The sequence below is a fragment of the Chrysochloris asiatica genome, unplaced genomic scaffold (assembly GCF_000296735.1).
Source record: "Chrysochloris asiatica unplaced genomic scaffold, ChrAsi1.0 scaffold00067, whole genome shotgun sequence".
Lineage (NCBI taxonomy): Eukaryota > Metazoa > Chordata > Mammalia > Afrosoricida > Chrysochloridae > Chrysochloris > Chrysochloris asiatica.
The window spans coordinates 2,422,210-2,441,820 of NW_006408585.1; the positions used below are offsets into that span (position 1 = coordinate 2,422,210).

At 39.9% G+C, this 19,611-nt stretch overlaps 2 protein-coding genes across 2 annotated transcripts in view; both read right to left on the reverse strand.

Annotated features, from left to right (window-relative positions):
- Positions 1-19,611, reverse strand: part of RHOJ (ras homolog family member J) — a 182,464-nt gene that overhangs the window by 38,926 nt on the left and 123,927 nt on the right. The window contains exon 2 of the mRNA XM_006864572.1: positions 5,768-5,826. Within this exon, the coding sequence (XP_006864634.1) occupies positions 5,768-5,826 (59 nt within the window). The remainder of the gene's footprint in view (positions 1-5,767; positions 5,827-19,611) is intronic.
- LOC102839846 (60S ribosomal protein L36a-like) lies at positions 7,813-19,462 on the reverse strand. The gene is made up of 2 exons (XM_006864629.1): positions 19,386-19,462; positions 7,813-8,155 (listed from the first exon to the last, which is right to left on the reverse strand). Exons 1-2 carry the CDS (start codon positions 19,460-19,462, stop codon positions 7,813-7,815), a joined length of 420 nt encoding a protein of 139 aa, XP_006864691.1.

Below are 19,611 nucleotides of genomic sequence, written 5' to 3' on the forward strand. Positions count from 1 at the left end.
GAATAACTGCCTCACGATCCATGTACAGCTTCTGGAATTCCCATGATTTGTAATGTTATCTATAATTTGTTATGATCCACACAGCCCAATGCCATTGCATAGTCATTAAAACATAGGTATTCTCTGGTATTTTCTGCTTTCAGACATGATCCATCTGACATCAGCAATGATGTCCCTAGTTTCATGTCCTGTTCTGAAGCCAGCTTGAATTTCTGGCAGCTCCCCATCAGTGCTATAGCCATTTTTGAATGATTTCAGCAAAATTTTACTTATGTGTGATATTAATGGTATTTCTTGCTAATTTCTGCATTCTGTTGGATCACTTTCTTTGGAATGGGCACAAATATGGGTCTCTTCCCATTCATTGGAACAGGTAACTGTCTTCCAAATTTCTTGGCATAGATGAATGAGTGTTTCACGCATTGCATCTGTTTATTGAAACATCTCAATTGCTACTTTGTTGATCCCTGGAGACTTATTTTTCACCAATGCCTTCAGTGAAATTTGGACTTCATCCTTCAGTACGACTGGTTCTTGATCATATGCTATCTCCAGAAATGGTTGAATGGTGATCATTTCTTTCTGGTATAGTGACAATTTTACTTCATCTTCTTTTAATGCTTTCTGTATCATTTAATATTTTCCCCATCGAATCCTTCGATATTGCTTGATTTTCTTTAGTTCTTTCAGCTTCAGAAATGCCATGCAAGTTCTTTCATTGTGCTTTTCTAACTCCAGATCTTTGCAAATTTCATTATAATTCTTTAATATGATTTCCTCAGTTGCCTTTCTAAATCAATCTTCTGTTCAACTCTTTTACATCATGCTTTCTTTCATTTGCTTTAGGTACTCTACTACTTGTTCAAGAGCAAGTTTCAGAGTCTCTTCTGACATCTATTTTAGTCTTTTCTTTCTTATCTTCATAACTGTTTACTTTCTTCATGTATGATGTTTTTGATGCCATTCTGCAACTCATGTGGTTTTTGGTCATTAGTGCCTAATCCATCAAATCCGTTCTTAAGATGCTCTCTAAATTCAGGTAGGATATATTCAAAATCATACTTTGGCTCTTGTGGACTTGTTTTAATTTCTTCAGCTACAACTTGAACTTTCCTGTCCTGACTGATGGTATTGAACTTCTCTATTGTCTCTTTCCACAGATGTAGTTGAATTAATTACTATCTATTCCATCTAGTGAGTTCCATATGTATAGTTACCATTTATGTTATTGAAACAAGTATGTGTAATGAGTAAGTTATTGGTCTTGCAAAATTCCATTGTGCAATCTCCAGAGTTGTTTCTATCACCAGGGTCATATTTTTCAACTACTAATCCTTCTTCTTAGTTTCTATCGTTTACATTCCAATGACCAGAAATTATCAATGCATCTTGATTGCATATTTAATCGGTTTCAGATTACAGAAGCTGGTAAAAAAAATCATCAGTTTCTTCATCTTTGGCCTTAGTGTTTGGCTTGTAAATTTGAATATCAGTTGTATTAACTGGTCTTCCTTGTGGTGGTGGGTTGAATTCTGAGTCATAGCAACCCTACATAGGGTTTACAAGACTGTTAATCTTTACAGGCGCAGAAGGCCTCATCTTTCTTCTCTGAAGCGACGGGTAGATTTGGACTACTGACCTTGTGGTTAGCAGCCCAACTCGTAATCCACTACTCTATCAGGACTCTTTAGTCTTTCTGATGGTGGTGGTGGTGGTTATGTGCCATGGATTTGGTTCTGACTCATAGTGACCCTGTACAGGGTTTCCGAGGCTGTAAATCTTTACGGGAGCAGAAAGCCTCATCTTTCTCCTGCGGAACCTCTGGTAGTTTCGAACAACTGCCCTTGAGGTTAGCAGCCCGACTCATAACCACTACACTACCTATTACTGACAGTGCTGTACTTCAGGATAGATCTTAAAATATTCTTTTTGATGATGCATGTGACACCATTCCTTTTCAGTTTGTCATTCCCATTGTAATAGACTATATGAATATCTGATTCTAACTGGCCAATACCTGTCCTTTACAGATAACAGATGCCTAGAATATTGATCTTTATATGTTTAATTTCATTTTTGACAACTTCTAATTTTCCAAAATTCATACTTTGGACATGGAATGTTCTGACTACTAATGGATGTTTGCAGCTGTTTCTCCTCATTTTGAGTTGTGCCACATCAGTAAATGCAGGTCCTGAAAGCATTATTCCATCTATATCATTGTTGTTATCATTGTTAAGTGCCTTTGAGTGGGGTTTCAACCCATAGCGACCCTATATAGGGTTTCCAAGGAGCAGCTGCTGAACTTAAACCTCCTGGTTTAAAGTGAACTTTGCAGTCCAGCGCATTAACCGACAGTGCCACACCAGGTCTCCATCTATATCATTAAAGCCTATTATTTTGAGCAGACAGCTCCTACCCAGTCATATTTTGAGTACCTTCCAACCTGAGGGACTCACATTGTGGCACTATTATCAAATAATGTATTGCTATTCATAAGGTTTTTGCTGGCCAATTTTTTTTCAGAAATAAATTGTAAAGTCCTCCCCCTTTATTTGTATTAATTTGGAAGCTCTGTATAAAATTGTCTACCCTGAGTGACCCTGTTAGTATTTAAAATACCAGTGGCATAGTTTTCAGTATCACAGAAATACACATACCACCACAGTACAACAAACTGACAGTCAAGACTTTTAGAGTTGGGCTTCTCAAATTTTAATGTGCATACTCATCAGCTTGTTAAAATGGGCATCTTGTTAAAATCTCTGCTTGGATTTGGTAGGTCTGGGATGGGACCTGAGCTTCTGTCTGTCTAACATGCTTCCGCTGCTGCTCACTGACTCTTACTTTCTGTAGAAATATTCTAGAGCAACCGTCCTCAAATGATGGTTCCCACACCAGCATCATCTTCATCATGGAATCAGAGAAATGCAAATTCTCAGGACCCATTTTAGACCTACAGAATCAGCAATACTGAAAGTGGAGCCCAACAGAAGGGTTTCAACAAGCCCGTTGGGTGATTGTTAAGTTTGAGAACCACTGTTCTAGAAAATGAGTTACACATCATCATTTAGAGTAATGCATTCCCATATTTTAACAATCCCGTCAGCATTTCTTTAAGTCATCTTTTTCATGTTGTACTCATAGGATTTGGGGACTAGATGGAATCTAAGATGAATTTTTATTTCTTTTCTCATGCTACGTACTCGCCTATTAACCTTGTCCTGAGGCTCTGTAGGATAATCACTGGACTGAAAAGTCGGTTTGAACCACAAGGTTGGCAGTACAAACTCACCAGTGGCTCCTTGGAAACCCTACACAGGGTTGTTATGAGTCAAAACCAACTCGACAGCACTTAATAACAACAGCATTAACCTTTGAACTTTCAAAGTGGTTGGTGGAAAGTATGAAACTGAAAGTTAAATGGTAGAAATATCTGTATGATATTTGTTATATTTTATCAATGTTCATTGCTTTACCTTGTGTCCTTCTACTTTCTTGTATATGGAGTTGAAATCTATTTTTTTTTTACAAGACTGCATGGTACCTTTAGCTCCTATACTAATACCATTAAAAAATGTTTTTAAAGGATGGAGCAATGGACAAGAATAATTGAACTGTGTAAGAAATTTGGGACCATTTTATTGGGTTTAGATAGATGCTTGGGGAGGTTGTTCTTGATATAGTTGAGCCACAGAAGCCAACACTGGTTGTGGATTGTTACAGAGGAGAGGACAAGTGGATAGACACCAGGGTCACAGAGAGATTTTTTTAGAAGGTAAGGGAAGCATAGAAGCATTGCAGAGTCATGCCAAAATGCTTGCAGTTTTTAACTTTTTATCAACTACATTATATCTAGAAAACCTGACTATGGGGCAGTTGTTGTTGTTGAGTACCGTCAAGCAGATTTCAACTCATAATGGCCCTGTGTAGGGTTTCTGAGGAGCATCTGGTGGGTTTGAACCACTGACCTTGTGATTAGGAGTCCAATGTTTATCCTACTGTGCCACATCAGGAAGGGTATACATTTCTCTCTCAGGCTTTAAATACATGATAAACAGGGCTACCGCACAACTGCGTGATTAAATTAGAGGAGGAGTACAAAGAGCCGCACACTCCTATTGCTGGGTGACTTTCTGATGGAGGAGCAGCCCTGCGTGAGTTGTACTGAAGCCCTTGTAGCAGAGCTCAGAGTAGTCGAACTGATTTTCCCATTTGGACATCTGTGGGACAATCTTCCCTAGTTGTGTGTCTTATTACTGACAAAAGTGTTGGCCTCCATTCCCAAGTTCCTGAGAATAGCATGCCATTGAGAGGGAAGTGGATGTTCTTAGGAGCCTGGTATCAGATGCTAGATTTCCTAGGTTCTCCAGTGCCTCAGCATGCATACCACTAGACTTTGATGTCCCACTTATATTTATATCCCAATCCCTTATCCCAAATCCATTACCATTGTGTGATTTCAACTCGTAATAGAGACCCTATACGTAGAGTGTAACTGTCCCACAGGGTTTCTAAGACTGTACATTTTTTCAAAATGTCACATGTTTCTCTATTGTGGAGTGGCTGGTGGTTTCAAGCCATTGACTTTTCAGTTAGCAGTCAAATGCTTAACCACTGTATCACTAGGGCTCTTTACATTTACACAGTGGCCTTTGAAAGCACACACAGCAATTCCAAAGAGAATTCCAGTTCATTCTCTTCTAGTAAAGAGTTTTCAAGTTAAGCTAAAAGACTGATCTCTAGATAACTGTGAAAAAATGCTGAGACAAATACATAACTACAAAGAACAATTACTAGGGAACCCGCAATGGAAACAGCATGGTCAAATGTTCACTCTGTAGGACTTAAAGACGTATAAATTTGGGCAGACCAAACAGCCTGCTGATTTTGACCTAAATAAATAACCCAAGATATATGGTAACAAAATCTCTATCCAAGAAATTGGGCCATAACCATCAATTGTTTAACCATTTCCTCTTCTGTAACACATGTACTTAACATTAGAAATGTTTCATAGCAGTGTGTAGAATGCTAGGGAAGAAAAGATAAGGTGTCATTTTCACCCAGGTAGAATGTGTGCATGTGATTGAATGTTGTTGGTTCCAGTACACTGCCTTATGCTGTTGGTTGGCCAGGCTTTCCAACTTGAAGAAACATTTCTAACAAAAGAGATTATATCAAGAATCTTACAGACTTGAGTCAATCTCCAGTTATTCAGAGGTTGACCTTCTCCTTTGGAAAGCATCCAGGATCTTTTCTTCCTTCGAACACTGAATCCATCTTCTTCCTAGTTTCTCCCTGGGCCCTCGCCCACATCTCTCTTTGGACCTTTGCAGAGCTCATTAGGCAACTCAAATAAACAGTGTTTGAAAAAAATGAAGTGAAAAAAATGAGTGCAACTAAAAATCTATGAGATTGATTCATTAATCCTGGATCTGGAATAGCTTTGGGTAGGAGGAAATTGTGCTTTGGTGATAGTGCTTTGGTGACTGAGGCCATCAATTAGCGAGTGGATCTTCCTTTACCTGTCTACCTCATGAGTACTGAAATGCTTTAGTTATTTGTAATTATAAATATTTTTAAATATGAAGAATTTACTTTTGGTTGTCATTTAAGTAGATAACCAATTGGCCCCAAATGATCCGTATGAGTAATATCTGTACTATTCATGAAGTTTCTTGGAAAGGTCCCCATATGCCTAGCCAAATGGGTCAGCCTCCCCCTCCCTCAAACCCTGAAGGAATGAAGGGAAATGAAGATGTACCTGTCCTGCAGTGTCATACAGTCCAAGCAAGTGTTGCTTGCCTCCCACTGTCACGGTAACTATGGAGAAGAGAAAAGAAGAGTTCATAAAATGCATGCTTCCACTAGGAGCTCTGGTAGCGTAGTGGTTACGAATCGGGCTGCGAACCTTAAGGTCAGTGGTTCGAAACTACCAGCTGCTCCGCGGGAGAAAGATGAGGCTTTCTACTCCCGTAAGGATTTACACCCTCGGAAACCCTGTACAGGGTCGCTATGGGTCGGTACCGACTCAACGGCACTTAACAACAACAACAACCAGGAGCCTTCAGAGTTTTCCATGCCAGCATCTCCCTGGGCAGCATGGAGAACCATATGCCTCATCCATGTACATTCTAAACCAAGTTGACGGCATAATTTCCAAATGAAAGACAACCTTGGAATGCAGGGAGAGCAGATGGGTTGAGCCAAGTCCACATTTTTCAACCGAAGTGTGTATTACTGGAGGCAGTAGGGAACAGTGCAGATTGTTGATTAATCCTTATTAAACCCATTGCCACTGAATTGACTCAGTGACCCTATAGAACCAGAGTAGAACTGCCCCAAAGGGTCTCCAAGGCTGTAATCTTTATGGAAGCAGATTGCCACATCTTTCTCCTGCAGAGGGGCTGATGGGCTCAAATCAAAGACCTTTTGGTTAGCCGTCAAGCAAGTTAGCCCCTGTGTCATGAGAGCTGCTTCTTAGGCCCTAGAATATCAAGTTCTTGAAGGGAAAGGATGCTGTACTCCTTTCTGGTCAAATTATTTTCCTCTTTTGTTTGGCTTGAGCCACCTCTCAGGATTGTATACGCAACTTCAATTAGAAATCTGTCAGCTTTTAGCTGTCTTTGAAATGCTAATAAAACCCTGAGCAAAAGGAATATTAACCTACCTGCACATTTTGTAGCAAAGCAAGTAATTAAATGAAAAGGGCTTAACATTTATTTTTTTATAAAAATAAATTGTAAATATTCCTGTGCTTTAATTCAACCAGTTTACCACTTGGAACCTTAGTTGCAGGAAGAAATGTTATATAGGTTTCAAAACTGTAAAAGGTATAGATAAAGCAAAACTCTAAAAGACGTAGACGAAGCAAAATGTAGAGAGCTTGATTTACCTAGCAGGTTTCCTGCCTGGCCAAGCAATTGTGCTTTAAAGTGAGAAGTAATTCAGGGATACCAACCACTTCATACATGTCTGGAAATGAAATTAAGTCTCAACCTTAAAAACGAAATGGAGACTGAACAGATCCAATGCAGGAGTAACACAATCTGCCTGGAGAATGGAAAGAATGAATTTAAATTTCCAAAGAAATCTCATCTTTTTAGAAAAAGGAAATAAAATGTGAAGGACAATATGATTTTTGATTAACTCAAAAAAAGAGATGTGAAAATGCAATGTAAAGGTGAGGTTTTTTTTGTTTCTGTTATGTTTTTTAAGTCTTCCTACCATTAGCTGTTGAAGAGCAAAGATATCAGCTTGAGGAGTAAGGTGTGCCTGACCCAAGCCATAGTATTTTCAATGACCTTATATGCATGTGAAAGCTGGACAGTGAATAAGGAAGATTGTAGAAGAATTGATGCCTTTGAGTTATGGTGCTGGAGGAGAATATTGAAAGTGCCATGGGCTGCCAAAAGAACCAATAGACCTGTGTTGGAAGATGTGCAACCAGAGTGCTCCTTGGAGGCCAGGATGGCCAGAATTCATCTCTCATACTTCGGACATATTGTCAGGAGGGACCAGTGGTTGGAGAAGATCATGTTTGGTAAGGTGGAGGGTCAGAGAAAAAGAGCAAACCCCCCCACCGAGATGGATTGGCCAAGCGGCTACATCAATGGGCTCAAGTGTGGCAACAATTGTGAGGTTGGCCTAGGATCAGAAAGTGTTTCGTTCTGCTGTGCACTAGGTCACTATGAGTTGGTACCAACTCGATGGCACCTAACAACAACAACAACCATTAGCAGTATAGGAAATGAAAAATAAACGAATAACACTTTTTTTTTTAAAACACAACATCAAGATTTTATTGTTTTAATAATAAAACATGATGAAGCTTAGCACTGGATCACCTGGCCTTTTATCTCCTCCAAGTTCAAAATGCTTGCACCTCTTGATAGCCAACTTTCTTTTAGATCTGCAGTTGGGTTCAACACATTCAAGCCTCAACACAATCTTCTTTGTAGTTTGAGCCTTCTTCCGGAAAATTGGCTTTGTCTGTCCACCACTCTGCTTCCAGTCATAATGCCACTTTCCCTGGGCATACAGAGAATCTTTGCCCTTCTTGTATTGTGTTACTTTGTGGGGTTGCTGCTTGCCACACTTCCTACAGAAAGTCCGGCAGGTTTTAGGAACGTTCACTCTGTTTGCAGGAGGCCTACCAGCATGAAAAGCTGAAATAACACCTTTTATAACCGCATCTCTAAAATATGCCAGCCGAATTCTCTAGTGTGCTTGCTGCTCAGAGTTGTTGATTTTACATTGATTTGTTTTCAAGTTAATGGGCTACATGAATGCAAAGTACTTCTTAATGGCTCCGTTTTTTGAAGCGCACTTGTTTAAAATCACTGCCTCCTCAGCCTCTTTTTCTAATCTACTCAGAATTAACAAGTGTTCAGTTTGATAACCTGGCCACAGCCAGTTAGATGAGCTTTTCAATGTGGTGAACCCAATTCAATCCAATGTGAGTTACCTTACTTAACAGAAGAAGGGTTTTTAAACGTTTTGACTTCCTGTCACAAGTCAAGCTAGTGGTGAAAATGAAGGTGAACCCAGGATTCTTTGTTCTGTCTTATTTTCCTTTTTGTATGTGCGCTGTCTGATGAAAACACAGTCAGATGTTCCTGAAATCTGTGTAAATGGTTGCTTTAATGACCAATTCACTGCCTAGTCATGAATCAGGAATGAAGGGAAGCAATCCAGCCATTACAACATGGAATTTCCTGCCTGTAGTGAGCTCAGTACATGCAGACTGGGGGCAGCTGTTGCTGAGACCCCTTGGGCCATCCCATGGCACGTAGGCCCAGGTCATCTGTGGAGTGAGCACTAGAAGCCAAGTTACCCTTGTTATCCCCCTGGGTACTGTTAATATTCCTAACCAATGGCTGTGAACTTTGTCACTGGAGCCCGGAAGTCCCTGCTCACATTTCTGCCATTTTCTCAAGAGAACAGTCATTCCTTCCAGCCTGCTTTTCTTCAGGCCTCACCCTTTTCTCTCAGCTGTGGCTCCAGGGAACTTCACAGGCCTGAGTCTAGTGTGAGCTCAGGAAGGTTGGGTGGTTGACTGAGAGTCTGGGTACAGCCTTGTCTCCCTTTCCTCAGGAAACGGTGCTCAGTGTTGGGAGTAGAAAGTTCACATACAATTCCTTCTGTCATGGAGCATGGAGATTAGTGATTTATTGGCAAAGCACCAACATGGCACAGTATAGTATACACTATGCTAGAAGCAACATGGAGCGTGTGTTTGTGTATGTGTGTCTGTGTACACACTGTTGTAGGGAGGTCAGAGAAGGTTTCTTGGAAGAGAAGATGTTTGAGCTGAAGCCAGTGTAAACTCCCCAGGGTAACTGAGGGAGGGTGATCTTGGGAGATGATATTGGCAACAGTGATCACACAGGGTTAGGCTTCCCCGGATCGTTAACTCAGACTATCTTCTAAAAGTTTTGTTAAGCTATGGAAATTATGAGTTCTGATACCCAAAGAAAGTGAAAGAGAAGAAATTAAAATAATTCCGTTGGATTAAATTAAAGTGGGATGGTGATGCTGGCAAAGGGAAGGGTGTGTGTGACATTTTGGGGTGAAAGTCATGGTGTCCTCTCAGCTTTGTTGTTCAATGACTGTTTACTCTCTGTGTGATGCCAGTCTTACTGGAAGAATCCTAAAGGAAGAGGGTGGAGGTATACCCCTATCTCTGGAAATCATTTATCCCCCACTTTCCTGCCCTTTTATCCTTCCATTCTATGTGAAGAAAGATAAGTTGGTCACATGGTTGATGTCAGAGAACATCAAAGGGCAGCTAGAGACAGAGTCACTTGTCTATGACACACTGTGTGTTGTACACATCATGGCTTTGTGAAACCTTATTTTGGATTAACAGTGGATACCTCCTTATTTGCCACCTGTGTTCTATGTAGTTCCTCAGTTTGGAAATGAATCAGTCACAACAGCAAAGAGAGAAAGTATTGCCACACAACGCTAATGGTAAGTGCATCAGTACCTATTGCCAATGAAATAGATTCATGTGACCCCATGTGTGTCAGAATAGAACTGTGCTCCAGAGGACTTTCTTTCTTTTCTTTCTTAAAGCATTTTTATTGTGATTTGGATAAATGTTTACAGAGCAAATTGGTTTTCTGTTTAATATCTCCAGAGTGTTTTCAATGGCTGATTTTTAAAAAGCAGATCATCAGATCTGAGGGGCCTCTGGGTAGACTTGAATCCATTCGCATCACCCAGGGTCTAGTGGTAAATGCAGTGAGGAGGAAAGAGCAGGATCTCTTAAGTCACATAGGTCTGTATTTGAATCCAGTCTTTGTGATCCATCATCTAGGTGACATTGGGGATACCACTTAACTACTCTATCCTTATCTGATAATATCTCCTACCAAAGAGTCATCAGTGGTGGTGGTGGTGGTGGTGTTACTGAAAGAGGAAAATCTAACAAAAAGCATGTAGCGCCCAGTCTGGCCCACAGTAGGCGCCACACAGTTGTTACTTCCCCTCCATGAACAAATACTGATGGATTTTTCTGAGGACAGGGATTAGTCTGTCATGTTTGTATAAACACAATGCATGTTAAATGGCACATTGAAGAAACAAAAAGCAAAATGGAACCCATTGCCACTGAGTAGATTCTGACTCATGCAACCCACGTACTACAGATAGACCCGTGCTCCATAGGATTTTCCTGGCTGTAATCTTTATGGAATCAGATAGCCAGGCCTTTCTTCCTCTGCACCATTGTTGGATTTGAGCTCCAACCTTTAAATTAGTTGTTGTTGTTCTCAGTCCAATGCTGATCCCACAGTGTCATACCAGCAGTCTGGTGCAAGCTATTTGTGCCACCCAATGTACTGTTGTTGTTTTTAAGTGCCATCAAGTCTATTTTGACTCATAGCAACTCTATATAGGGTTTCTGAGGAGTGGCTGGTGGTGAGTTTCAACTGCTGACCTAGTGCCACACCAGGATTCTACCCGGCATAAAGTGGAAACAGTATTTGTGAATTACCAGTCACTGTCTCCTAGTGTGGTGCCATAGGATCAGCACTGGACTGACAACCACAAGGTCGGCAGTTCAAACCCACTAGCTGCTCCTTGGAAACCCTATGCAGGGTTGCTATGAGTTAGAACCCATTTAACAACAACAGTTACTTTCTACCCTATCTGTAGCTATTTAAGCATATGACTTATCTTCCCAATGGACAAGAACACCCTAGACTTGAGGGAACACTCTCCACACTTTATATACCCTACAGTAAGCAACACAGCTCCTGGCAGACACAGAAGATGCGGAGCTCACAGTATGGGACTAGAGCACCCACAACTCAGGCAGAAGAAGAGCTGGAGCTTGCTGCTCTCCACAAGATGTGGACTGCTGGGAAATCCCATTAGCCAGCAAACCTGCCTGCAGACAGTGATCAGCCTGAAGTCCCAGATTACCTTCTGTTCTCAGAGCTATTAGAGTTGTTTTCTGGATTTTAAGACGCTTTAAAGAGAATAGGTCAAATGACCTGCTAATGGCTCAGAGAGTTCTCCATAAAGTGTGAAAAATTGTCAGTGACCTGTTAAGTATGTAACATGAAGGCCTTCTTCCTCAAATCCATTAAATCCTTTGCTTCTTTGTGTTTCTGCTTTGGACCTCTGTGTTTTCTTCATTCCATTTCAGAGGTTTACAGTGGTCAATTTTATGGGTTGCCAGTGGTGTCAATAAATAAAAGCCTTGTCATGGCTTGACTCTCTTGAAGATCAGTTAGTTTTACTCAGGGAGGAAGTATCCCAGGACTTTAGCTTATTCCCCTCAGTGTTTTGGTCCTCTCATAAAGCTGTATTATTTGCAGATCCAGATGAGGAAGTGTTGGTTCTCCTTGGTAAACCAGCTCACACCACCCACCCAGCCCATCTCTAGCCCAAGGAACCTGGTTCAAAGCCCATTCCTCACTGAGGGGTTGGTTGACATGTCTAAGTTTCCAAAAGTGGTCTTTTTGAAGTCAATACTCTATGATGAATTCCAAGAGTCGAATGGTGGAATGTCAGATCATTTAGGGAGAAGCCTGGAAGTACTCTCCAGTCCCTAGCACAAAGAGGTTTCAATATTATTTTTATTAATGTCTGCATAAGAGTCCTGGTGTGGTACTGTAGGATAAACACTGGACCGCAAGGACACTTTGAATGGTGAAGCCTATAGTTCAAATCTACCAGCCACTCCTTAGAAACCCTAGACAGGATCACTATGAGTTGGAACCAACATGATGACATTTAACACCAACATTCTACATAGTAGGTAGCATGGGACAGGCCTGATTACTTGTGTATGTGGGGACTAGAAAATAGTACCTGATCGTTGGATTCCTTTTTTCCATGAACTTTTTGAAGCCCCTTATATATAGAATGTGGAGTCCTGGTTTGGCACTGTAGGACAAGCATTGGACTCCTGATGTGGCACTAGGATGAGCACTCAAATGTAATGCTTGTTTGAATCTTGAGGTCAGTGGTTCAAACTCACCAGTTGCTCCTTGGAAAATGCATGCAGGGTCATTATGGGTTGGAATCGACTCAATGGCACTTAACAACACAACAACATTAACCCTAGAGTTGTCAGTTTAAACCCACTAGCCAATCCTCAGAAACCCTATATAGGGTCACTATGAGTCAGAACAGAGTCAATGGTACTAAACAACACCATAAACAGCATGTAGTCTATAATTTATGTAGCACATACAAATGTTATTTTGGAGGAAGACACACTATATTGTAGATATAACAAGAAATATAATTTGTAAAAAGTTAAGCAAATGGAAAATGAGTACAAAGCAAAGATTTACTAACTCATTAGTATGCAAACCAGTATGATGGTTGATCTTGTGTGTGATGGATTGAATTCGGTCCCCTAAACATGTGTTGGAGTCCTAACCCCTAGACTTGTGGATGAAACCCTGGTGGCACAATGGTTTCAGTGCTCAACTGCAAATACAAAGGTCAGTGGTTCAAGGCAAGCTAGAAACTCTGTAGAAGAGGAAAAAATCTGGTGACCTCCTCCTGTTAAGGATAAAAACAAAACAAAGCAAAAACGCGACTGAAATCAAACTCACTGGCATCTGGTCAATTAGGACTCACTGTGACCGTGTATGGGTGTTCTGAGGCTGTACGGCTTTATGAGAGCTGACAACCTCATCTTTCTCCAGGGAGCAGTTGGTGGGTTTTGTTATGTTGTTATTGTTATGTGCCGCGGAGTCGGTTCCGACTCATAGCGACTCTGTACAGGGTTTCCGAGGTTGTAAATCTTTACGGGAGCTGAAAGCGTCATCTTTCTCCCACGGAGCGGCTGGTAGTTTCGAACGGCTGACCTTGCGGTTCGCAGACCCCATTTTCAATTATGTAACTATTATGGTGGTGCCAGTCTTTCTCATGCGGAACTGCTGGGTGGGTCCAAACAACCAACCTTTTGATCAGTACCAGAGATTTTTAAAACCTGTTTTGCCTCCAGGGATTTGTGTGTTTCCCTTAATGGGATATAAAAGCTCTTTATAGACTATTGTTAAGTTAGGGGGAATCACCCAACAGTTTGTCTATGCCTAGGGGGCTGTGGGCAATGGAGAGTTGAAATGAAAATTTACAATTCTGCCCCTCACTAGGCTGAGGATAGGACTGGTTCAGATAGTCTAAGATACAAAAATACATTTTTATGAGACACAGTTTCTTCATCTTTAAGAGTAATGATAATAACTGTGTTACTGTAAAGTACTCCATCCAATTTATAGAGGTTTTATGAATATTAGATTAGGTAACATATGGTAAAAATTACAAAAATATAGCATGCTACACAAATATTTATTCTTTTGATCATATCTGACATACAATACAGGAACCAGGCAGACTGTCTGTAATTACATTCCCCACCCCCACTATGTGTAGCAATAGTCACTAAGAAAGTTTTATACCTAGATCATTATCAACAGTGGAATAATGCCTTCCTATCATGACTTTTCAAAGAATTATTAGGCTTCTAAAAATTCCATCAGGTACCAGTAATAGCTAGTTAGAAAATATGAAGGAAAATATCCCTTTCACAATGACAGAAAAACCTATAAAATGTCTAGTAATGTGGAAGTTTTTTTTATGAGAAAAAGCACAACACTTGGCTGAGATACATAAAAGAAGACAAATGGAGAAATATAACATGTTTTTGGATGAGCAGCTCTAGACAGGCAGTCTCTGGCTTACAAATAAATTCTGTTTTTAAGTTTTAAGTTGAATTTGTATACAAAATAATTTGTACCATAGACCCAAAGAGTTGTGGGATGACATCAAGAACCTCATACAGGAAGAAACCAAAAGGTCATTAAGAAGACCAGAAAGAAGGAAAAGACCGAAATGGATATCAGAAGAACTCTGGAAGTTGCTCTCCAGCATAGAGGTAAAAGCAAATGAAGAAATGAGAAGGTAATAGAGCTAAATAAAAAAACTTCAAAGGGTAGCATGAGAATACAAAGTCAAGTATTACAACGAAATATGCAAAACCTACAGTTAGAAAATGAGAAGCGAAGAACACTCTTAGCATTTCTCAAGTTGAAAGAACTGAAGAAAAAATTCAAGCCTTAACTTGAAATATTGAAGGATTTTATATTTCATTCTGTTGGTCACTATGAGTCAGTACTGACTCTATGGCACCTAACAATAACAACAACAACAACAGAAAAATGTTGAATGATGCAGAAAGCATCAAAAGAAGATGGAAGGAATATACAGAGACACTATACTAAAAAGAAATGGTTGATGTTCAAGTATTTCAAGAGGTAGCATATGACGAAGAGCCAATGGTACTGAAGGCAGAAGTCCAAGGTGAACTGAGGGCATTGGTAAAGAACAAGGCTCTAGGAATTGATAGAATACAAACTGAAATCTTTCAACAAACTGAAACAGCACTGCAGCTACTTACTCATCTATACCAAGAACTTTGGAAGACAAATACCTGATCAACTGATTGGAAGAGATATGTGCACATACCAAAGAAAGGTGATCCAACAGAATGTGGAAATCATTGGACAATATCATTAATATCACAGTCAAATAAAATTATACTGAAGATAATTCAAAAGAAGCTACAACAGTGCATTGACAGGGAACTGCCCCAGGTTCAAGCTGAATTCAGATGAGGATGGGGAAGGAAGGCTATTATTGCTGCTGTCAGGTGGACCTTGGCTGAAAGCAGAGAATACCAGACAGATGTTTGCTTATGCTTTATTGACTCTGCAAAAGCTTTCAATTGTGTGGATCATGAAAAGCTATGTACAACATTGCAGAGAATGAGTATTCTGAAACACTTAATTGTGCAAATGAGGAACCTGTACACAGACCAAGAGGCAGTTGTTTGAAAAGAAGGGAATACTGAATGGTTTAAAATCAGGAAAGGTGTGAGCCATGGTTGCATTCTTTCACTTATTCAATCTGTATTTTAAGTGAATAATATGAGAAACTAGATTAGATGAAGAAGAATGTGGCATCAGGATTGGAGGGAGACTCATTAACCTGTGATATACAGATGATAAAACCTTGCTTGTTGAAAGCAAAGAGGATTTAAAATACTGATGAAGATCAAAGATCCTACAGACCTTGGTTTGGGTTGCACCTCAGTGTAAAGAAAACAAAAATCCTCACCAGTGAGTCCAGTCTTTATATGGAATAAAATCCATATAAATGGAGAAAAAATTGAAGTTGTCAAAAACTTCATTTTGCATGGATCCAAGTCAACACTCATGGAAGCCTCAGTCAAGAAATCAGATGACTTACTGCACTAGGCAAATCTGTTGTACAAGACCTCTTTAAAGTGTGCAAGAACAAAGATGTCAGGAGGACTAAGGTGCGCCTTGGCATTTTCAATAGGTTAATTTGTATGTGAAAATTGGACAATGAATAAGAGAGACCATAGAATAATTGATGCATTTGAGTTAGGGTGTTAGAGCAGAATATTAAAAGTACCAAGGACTGCCATTGTTGTTGGATTGGAAGAAGTAGAGGCAGAATGCTCTGTAAAAGCAATAATGGTGAAACGTTGTCTCTCATAGTTTAGACATTGATTGTATCAGGAGGGAGCAGTCCCTGGAGAAGGACATCATGCCTGGTAAAGTAGAGGGTCAGTGAACAAAAGGAAGAGCCCCTGTGAGATGGATTGGCACAGGGACTGCAGTAATGGGCTCAAGTGTAACAATGACGGTGAGGATGGTGTCGTGTTTCCTTCTGGGCAGTGTTTGTTTCACTCTGTTGTGCACGATGTCGTTATGAGTTGGAACCGACTCAATGGCACCTAACAAACAGCACTGCCAATGGGATTTTGAGTTGGCAACATGGTACGGTGATTATGGTGGCTGTATGAAAAATTAAATTGGTGAGAATAGCAAATAATTTAAAAAAGAATAACAGTGTCATTGTGGTAGCATGTTAAAATGTATATAGAGTTATAGTAATTAAAGCAGTATAGCACTGTGAAAGAATTGATAGATCAAGGAAATAGAATAGGAACCTATGCTATATACTTACTCCTCACCTATCAACTGTCTTGTTATTTGACAATTCACATTTATGATAATAGTAAAAAAAATCTATTTGACTATTTGGCAATTTATAACGTATGTCTAAGCAACAACAAATACCAAAATGTGAGGTGAGAGTAATGCTTAAGGTGATGTGTCAACATTGATGGTTAAGTGTTGGGAAATGAAAAAGGCCTTTGAGAATATAAAGCAAAATGAAGAACACCATGTTGTTGTTAAGAGCTGTAGAATTCGTTCTGACTCATAGCAACCCTGTATAGGGTTTCCCAGGAGCAGCTGGTGGGTTTGAACTGCTGATCTTGTGGTTAGCACTTCAATGCTTATCCTACAGTGCCACACCAGGAGTTCATTCTACAATACCAAACCAGGCAAAGAGTATGTAAAAATATGCATAAATAGAAAACATTTATATTTGTCTACTTTATGAGTATTGAAATTATAAAAATAATAGAAAACATTTTTTTTTGTCTACTTTGTGAGTATTGAAATTAAGTTATTGAAATGCCAAGGTGCACCTTAGTCCTCCTGACATAAAAATGATTATTTTTGAGTACTTGATGATAATGATACTTTGTATTTTTAATGATCTATGAAGATTAGGTTAACTGTCATCTAGGAATACTAAAAGTACCATGGACTGATAGAAGAGCAAAGATGTGGAGAAGTACAGCCAGAATGCTCCTTAGAAGCCAGAATGGTGAGACTTTTCCTTTCATACTTACTTTGGGCTTGTTATTAGGAAGGATCATGCTTGGTAAACTGGAGGGTTGGCAAAAATGAGGAGGACCCCCAACAAGATGAATCGACAGTGGCAGCAGCAGTGAGCTCGAAGGTAAGAACCATTGCGAGACTGGCAGCTGTGCATAGGGTCACTGTGAGTCAGAACCAACTTCATAGTTCCTGAGGCTATAAATCTTTACTGGAGCAGAAAACTGCTGACCTTGTAGTTAGCAGCCCAACTTGTAACCCATTATACTACCAGGGATCCTAATAACAACAATAATAATATCCCTTCTAGAATTCTGGAGGTACTATAGGATGAGAACTGGACAGCTAATCCCAAGGTCAGCAGTTCAAACCCACCAGCTGCTCCACAGGAGAAAAATAAGGCTGTCTTGTCTTGTAAAAAATTGTTATTGTTGTTTAGTGCCACTGAGTTGGTTCTGACCCATAGCGACTCTGTATAGGGTTTCTGAGGAGCAACTGGTGCGCTTGGACTGCCAACCTTGTGGTGAAAACAGACTTTGCAGTCCAGAGCATTAGCCCACAGTGCCACATCAGGACTCTTTAGAAAGATTTACAGCCTTGGAAAACCTATATAGAGTTGCTATGAGTTGGAATTAATTTGATGGCTGTGGGTTTGGTTTTGGGGTAATATATCTCCCAAGGAGCCCTGGTGGTGCTGTTGGATAAGCTAGCACAGGTGGGCAGTTCAAACCCGACAGCCGCTTTGCAGGAGAAAGATGAGGCTTTCTGCTTCTGTAAAGATTTAGTGTCAGAAACCCTATACAGTGTGGCTGAGTTGGAATAGACTTGAAGACAATGAGTTGTTTTTTTCTTTTGTTTTGTTTTAAATAATAAACCTTACATCCTTTAAATTCTACCATTTCTTCTAGGTTCACTTGCTGATTTTGTATTTGGCTTGTTCAGATTGATTTTAGGCTATAGGACCAAGCTTGTATTCTTACAAGTAGGAACGTGTGATGAATCTGTCTGCTGCAGTGGAAGTTTATAAATGGTGTATTGCAGAGCAACTCATCTTCACAGAGAATGATGATGAACCATTAATGTTCTGCCTACACTTCTCTAAGGTGCCAAGAAAATATTATACATTTGAGGATGCTGGAATCTGCCAAAATGTATTAGTTGTAAACCACAAAAATTATATAAGCTATAAAGACAACAGCAATAAATTGGCTGGAAATAATAGCTCTTTATTGACAATGTCTAGGCAGAGTGAAATAAACTAGCTAAGTGAATGTTTAAGAGCACACTTTTCTGCTCTCAATAATGTATTTTGCAAAGTGTCCTAAGATAATTTGGAGAACACTAAACAACTTTTCTCTGTTTTCTACTTTTGTGCATGGTTGTGCTAAGATTATATTTCCTCATTTGTTGGTTTGTGATTCTGGGTCCTAGAAATTTATTTATTCATTTCATTTCATTTAGTTTAATATCTCTAATATCCCCAACTAGAATAGGAGTTCTTTGCAGGCAACAATTTTATTTTGTATTTCTTCATAAGTATTGAAAAATGTTGTTGTTAAGTGCCGTCGAGTCAGTTCTGACCCACAGTGACCCTGTATAGGGTTTCCAAAGAGACGCTGGTGAGCTTGAACCACCAACCTTGCAGTTCAAATGGCTTTGCAATCTGGTACATTAACCCACAGCACCACCCCAGGACTCCACTGAAAAACATTAGTATTTGCTTATTGGTTAATTATAATCAAAAGAGGGTGTGTGTGTGTGTGTGTGTGTGTATGACAACTTGAGATAAAACCGTTCTGGGACCTTTTCTGTCACAATCTATATGTGACCCTATTTCACTTGTAGCTTTATATGGAAACATTTTCTCAACATTTGTGTAAGGTAACAACTACTACCTTTATGACCTCATTCACATACTTTTCACTGATGGTTTTGCTTTAAACTATCTGAAAATGAAAACATAAATTTGAAGATGTCTATTAGTAGCATGGAGTCCTGGTGTGGCCCTATAGGAGAAGCACTGGATTGTGAAGTGGGTTTGAACTGCCTACCTTGTGGCTCAAACCCACCAGCCACTCCTTGGAAACCCTATACAGGGTCGCTATGAGTAGGAACTGACTCTACTGCACTTACCAACAGCAATCAGTAGCATAAAGTGCCTCCTGGCTAGTCCTGTTTAGGAGTGGTCCAGCACCTTTAACATGATGCATGGGATCTGCTGCTATTAGAACCTGGGGGACACATGGCCAGGCAAAGCAAGAAAGAGGCCTGCTGCTGCCGTGTTTGGCACTTGGAGTCTGTCCAATCAATAGATTAGAAATCTGAAGCCTTGAGTTTTAATTTTTTAAAAGATTTTATG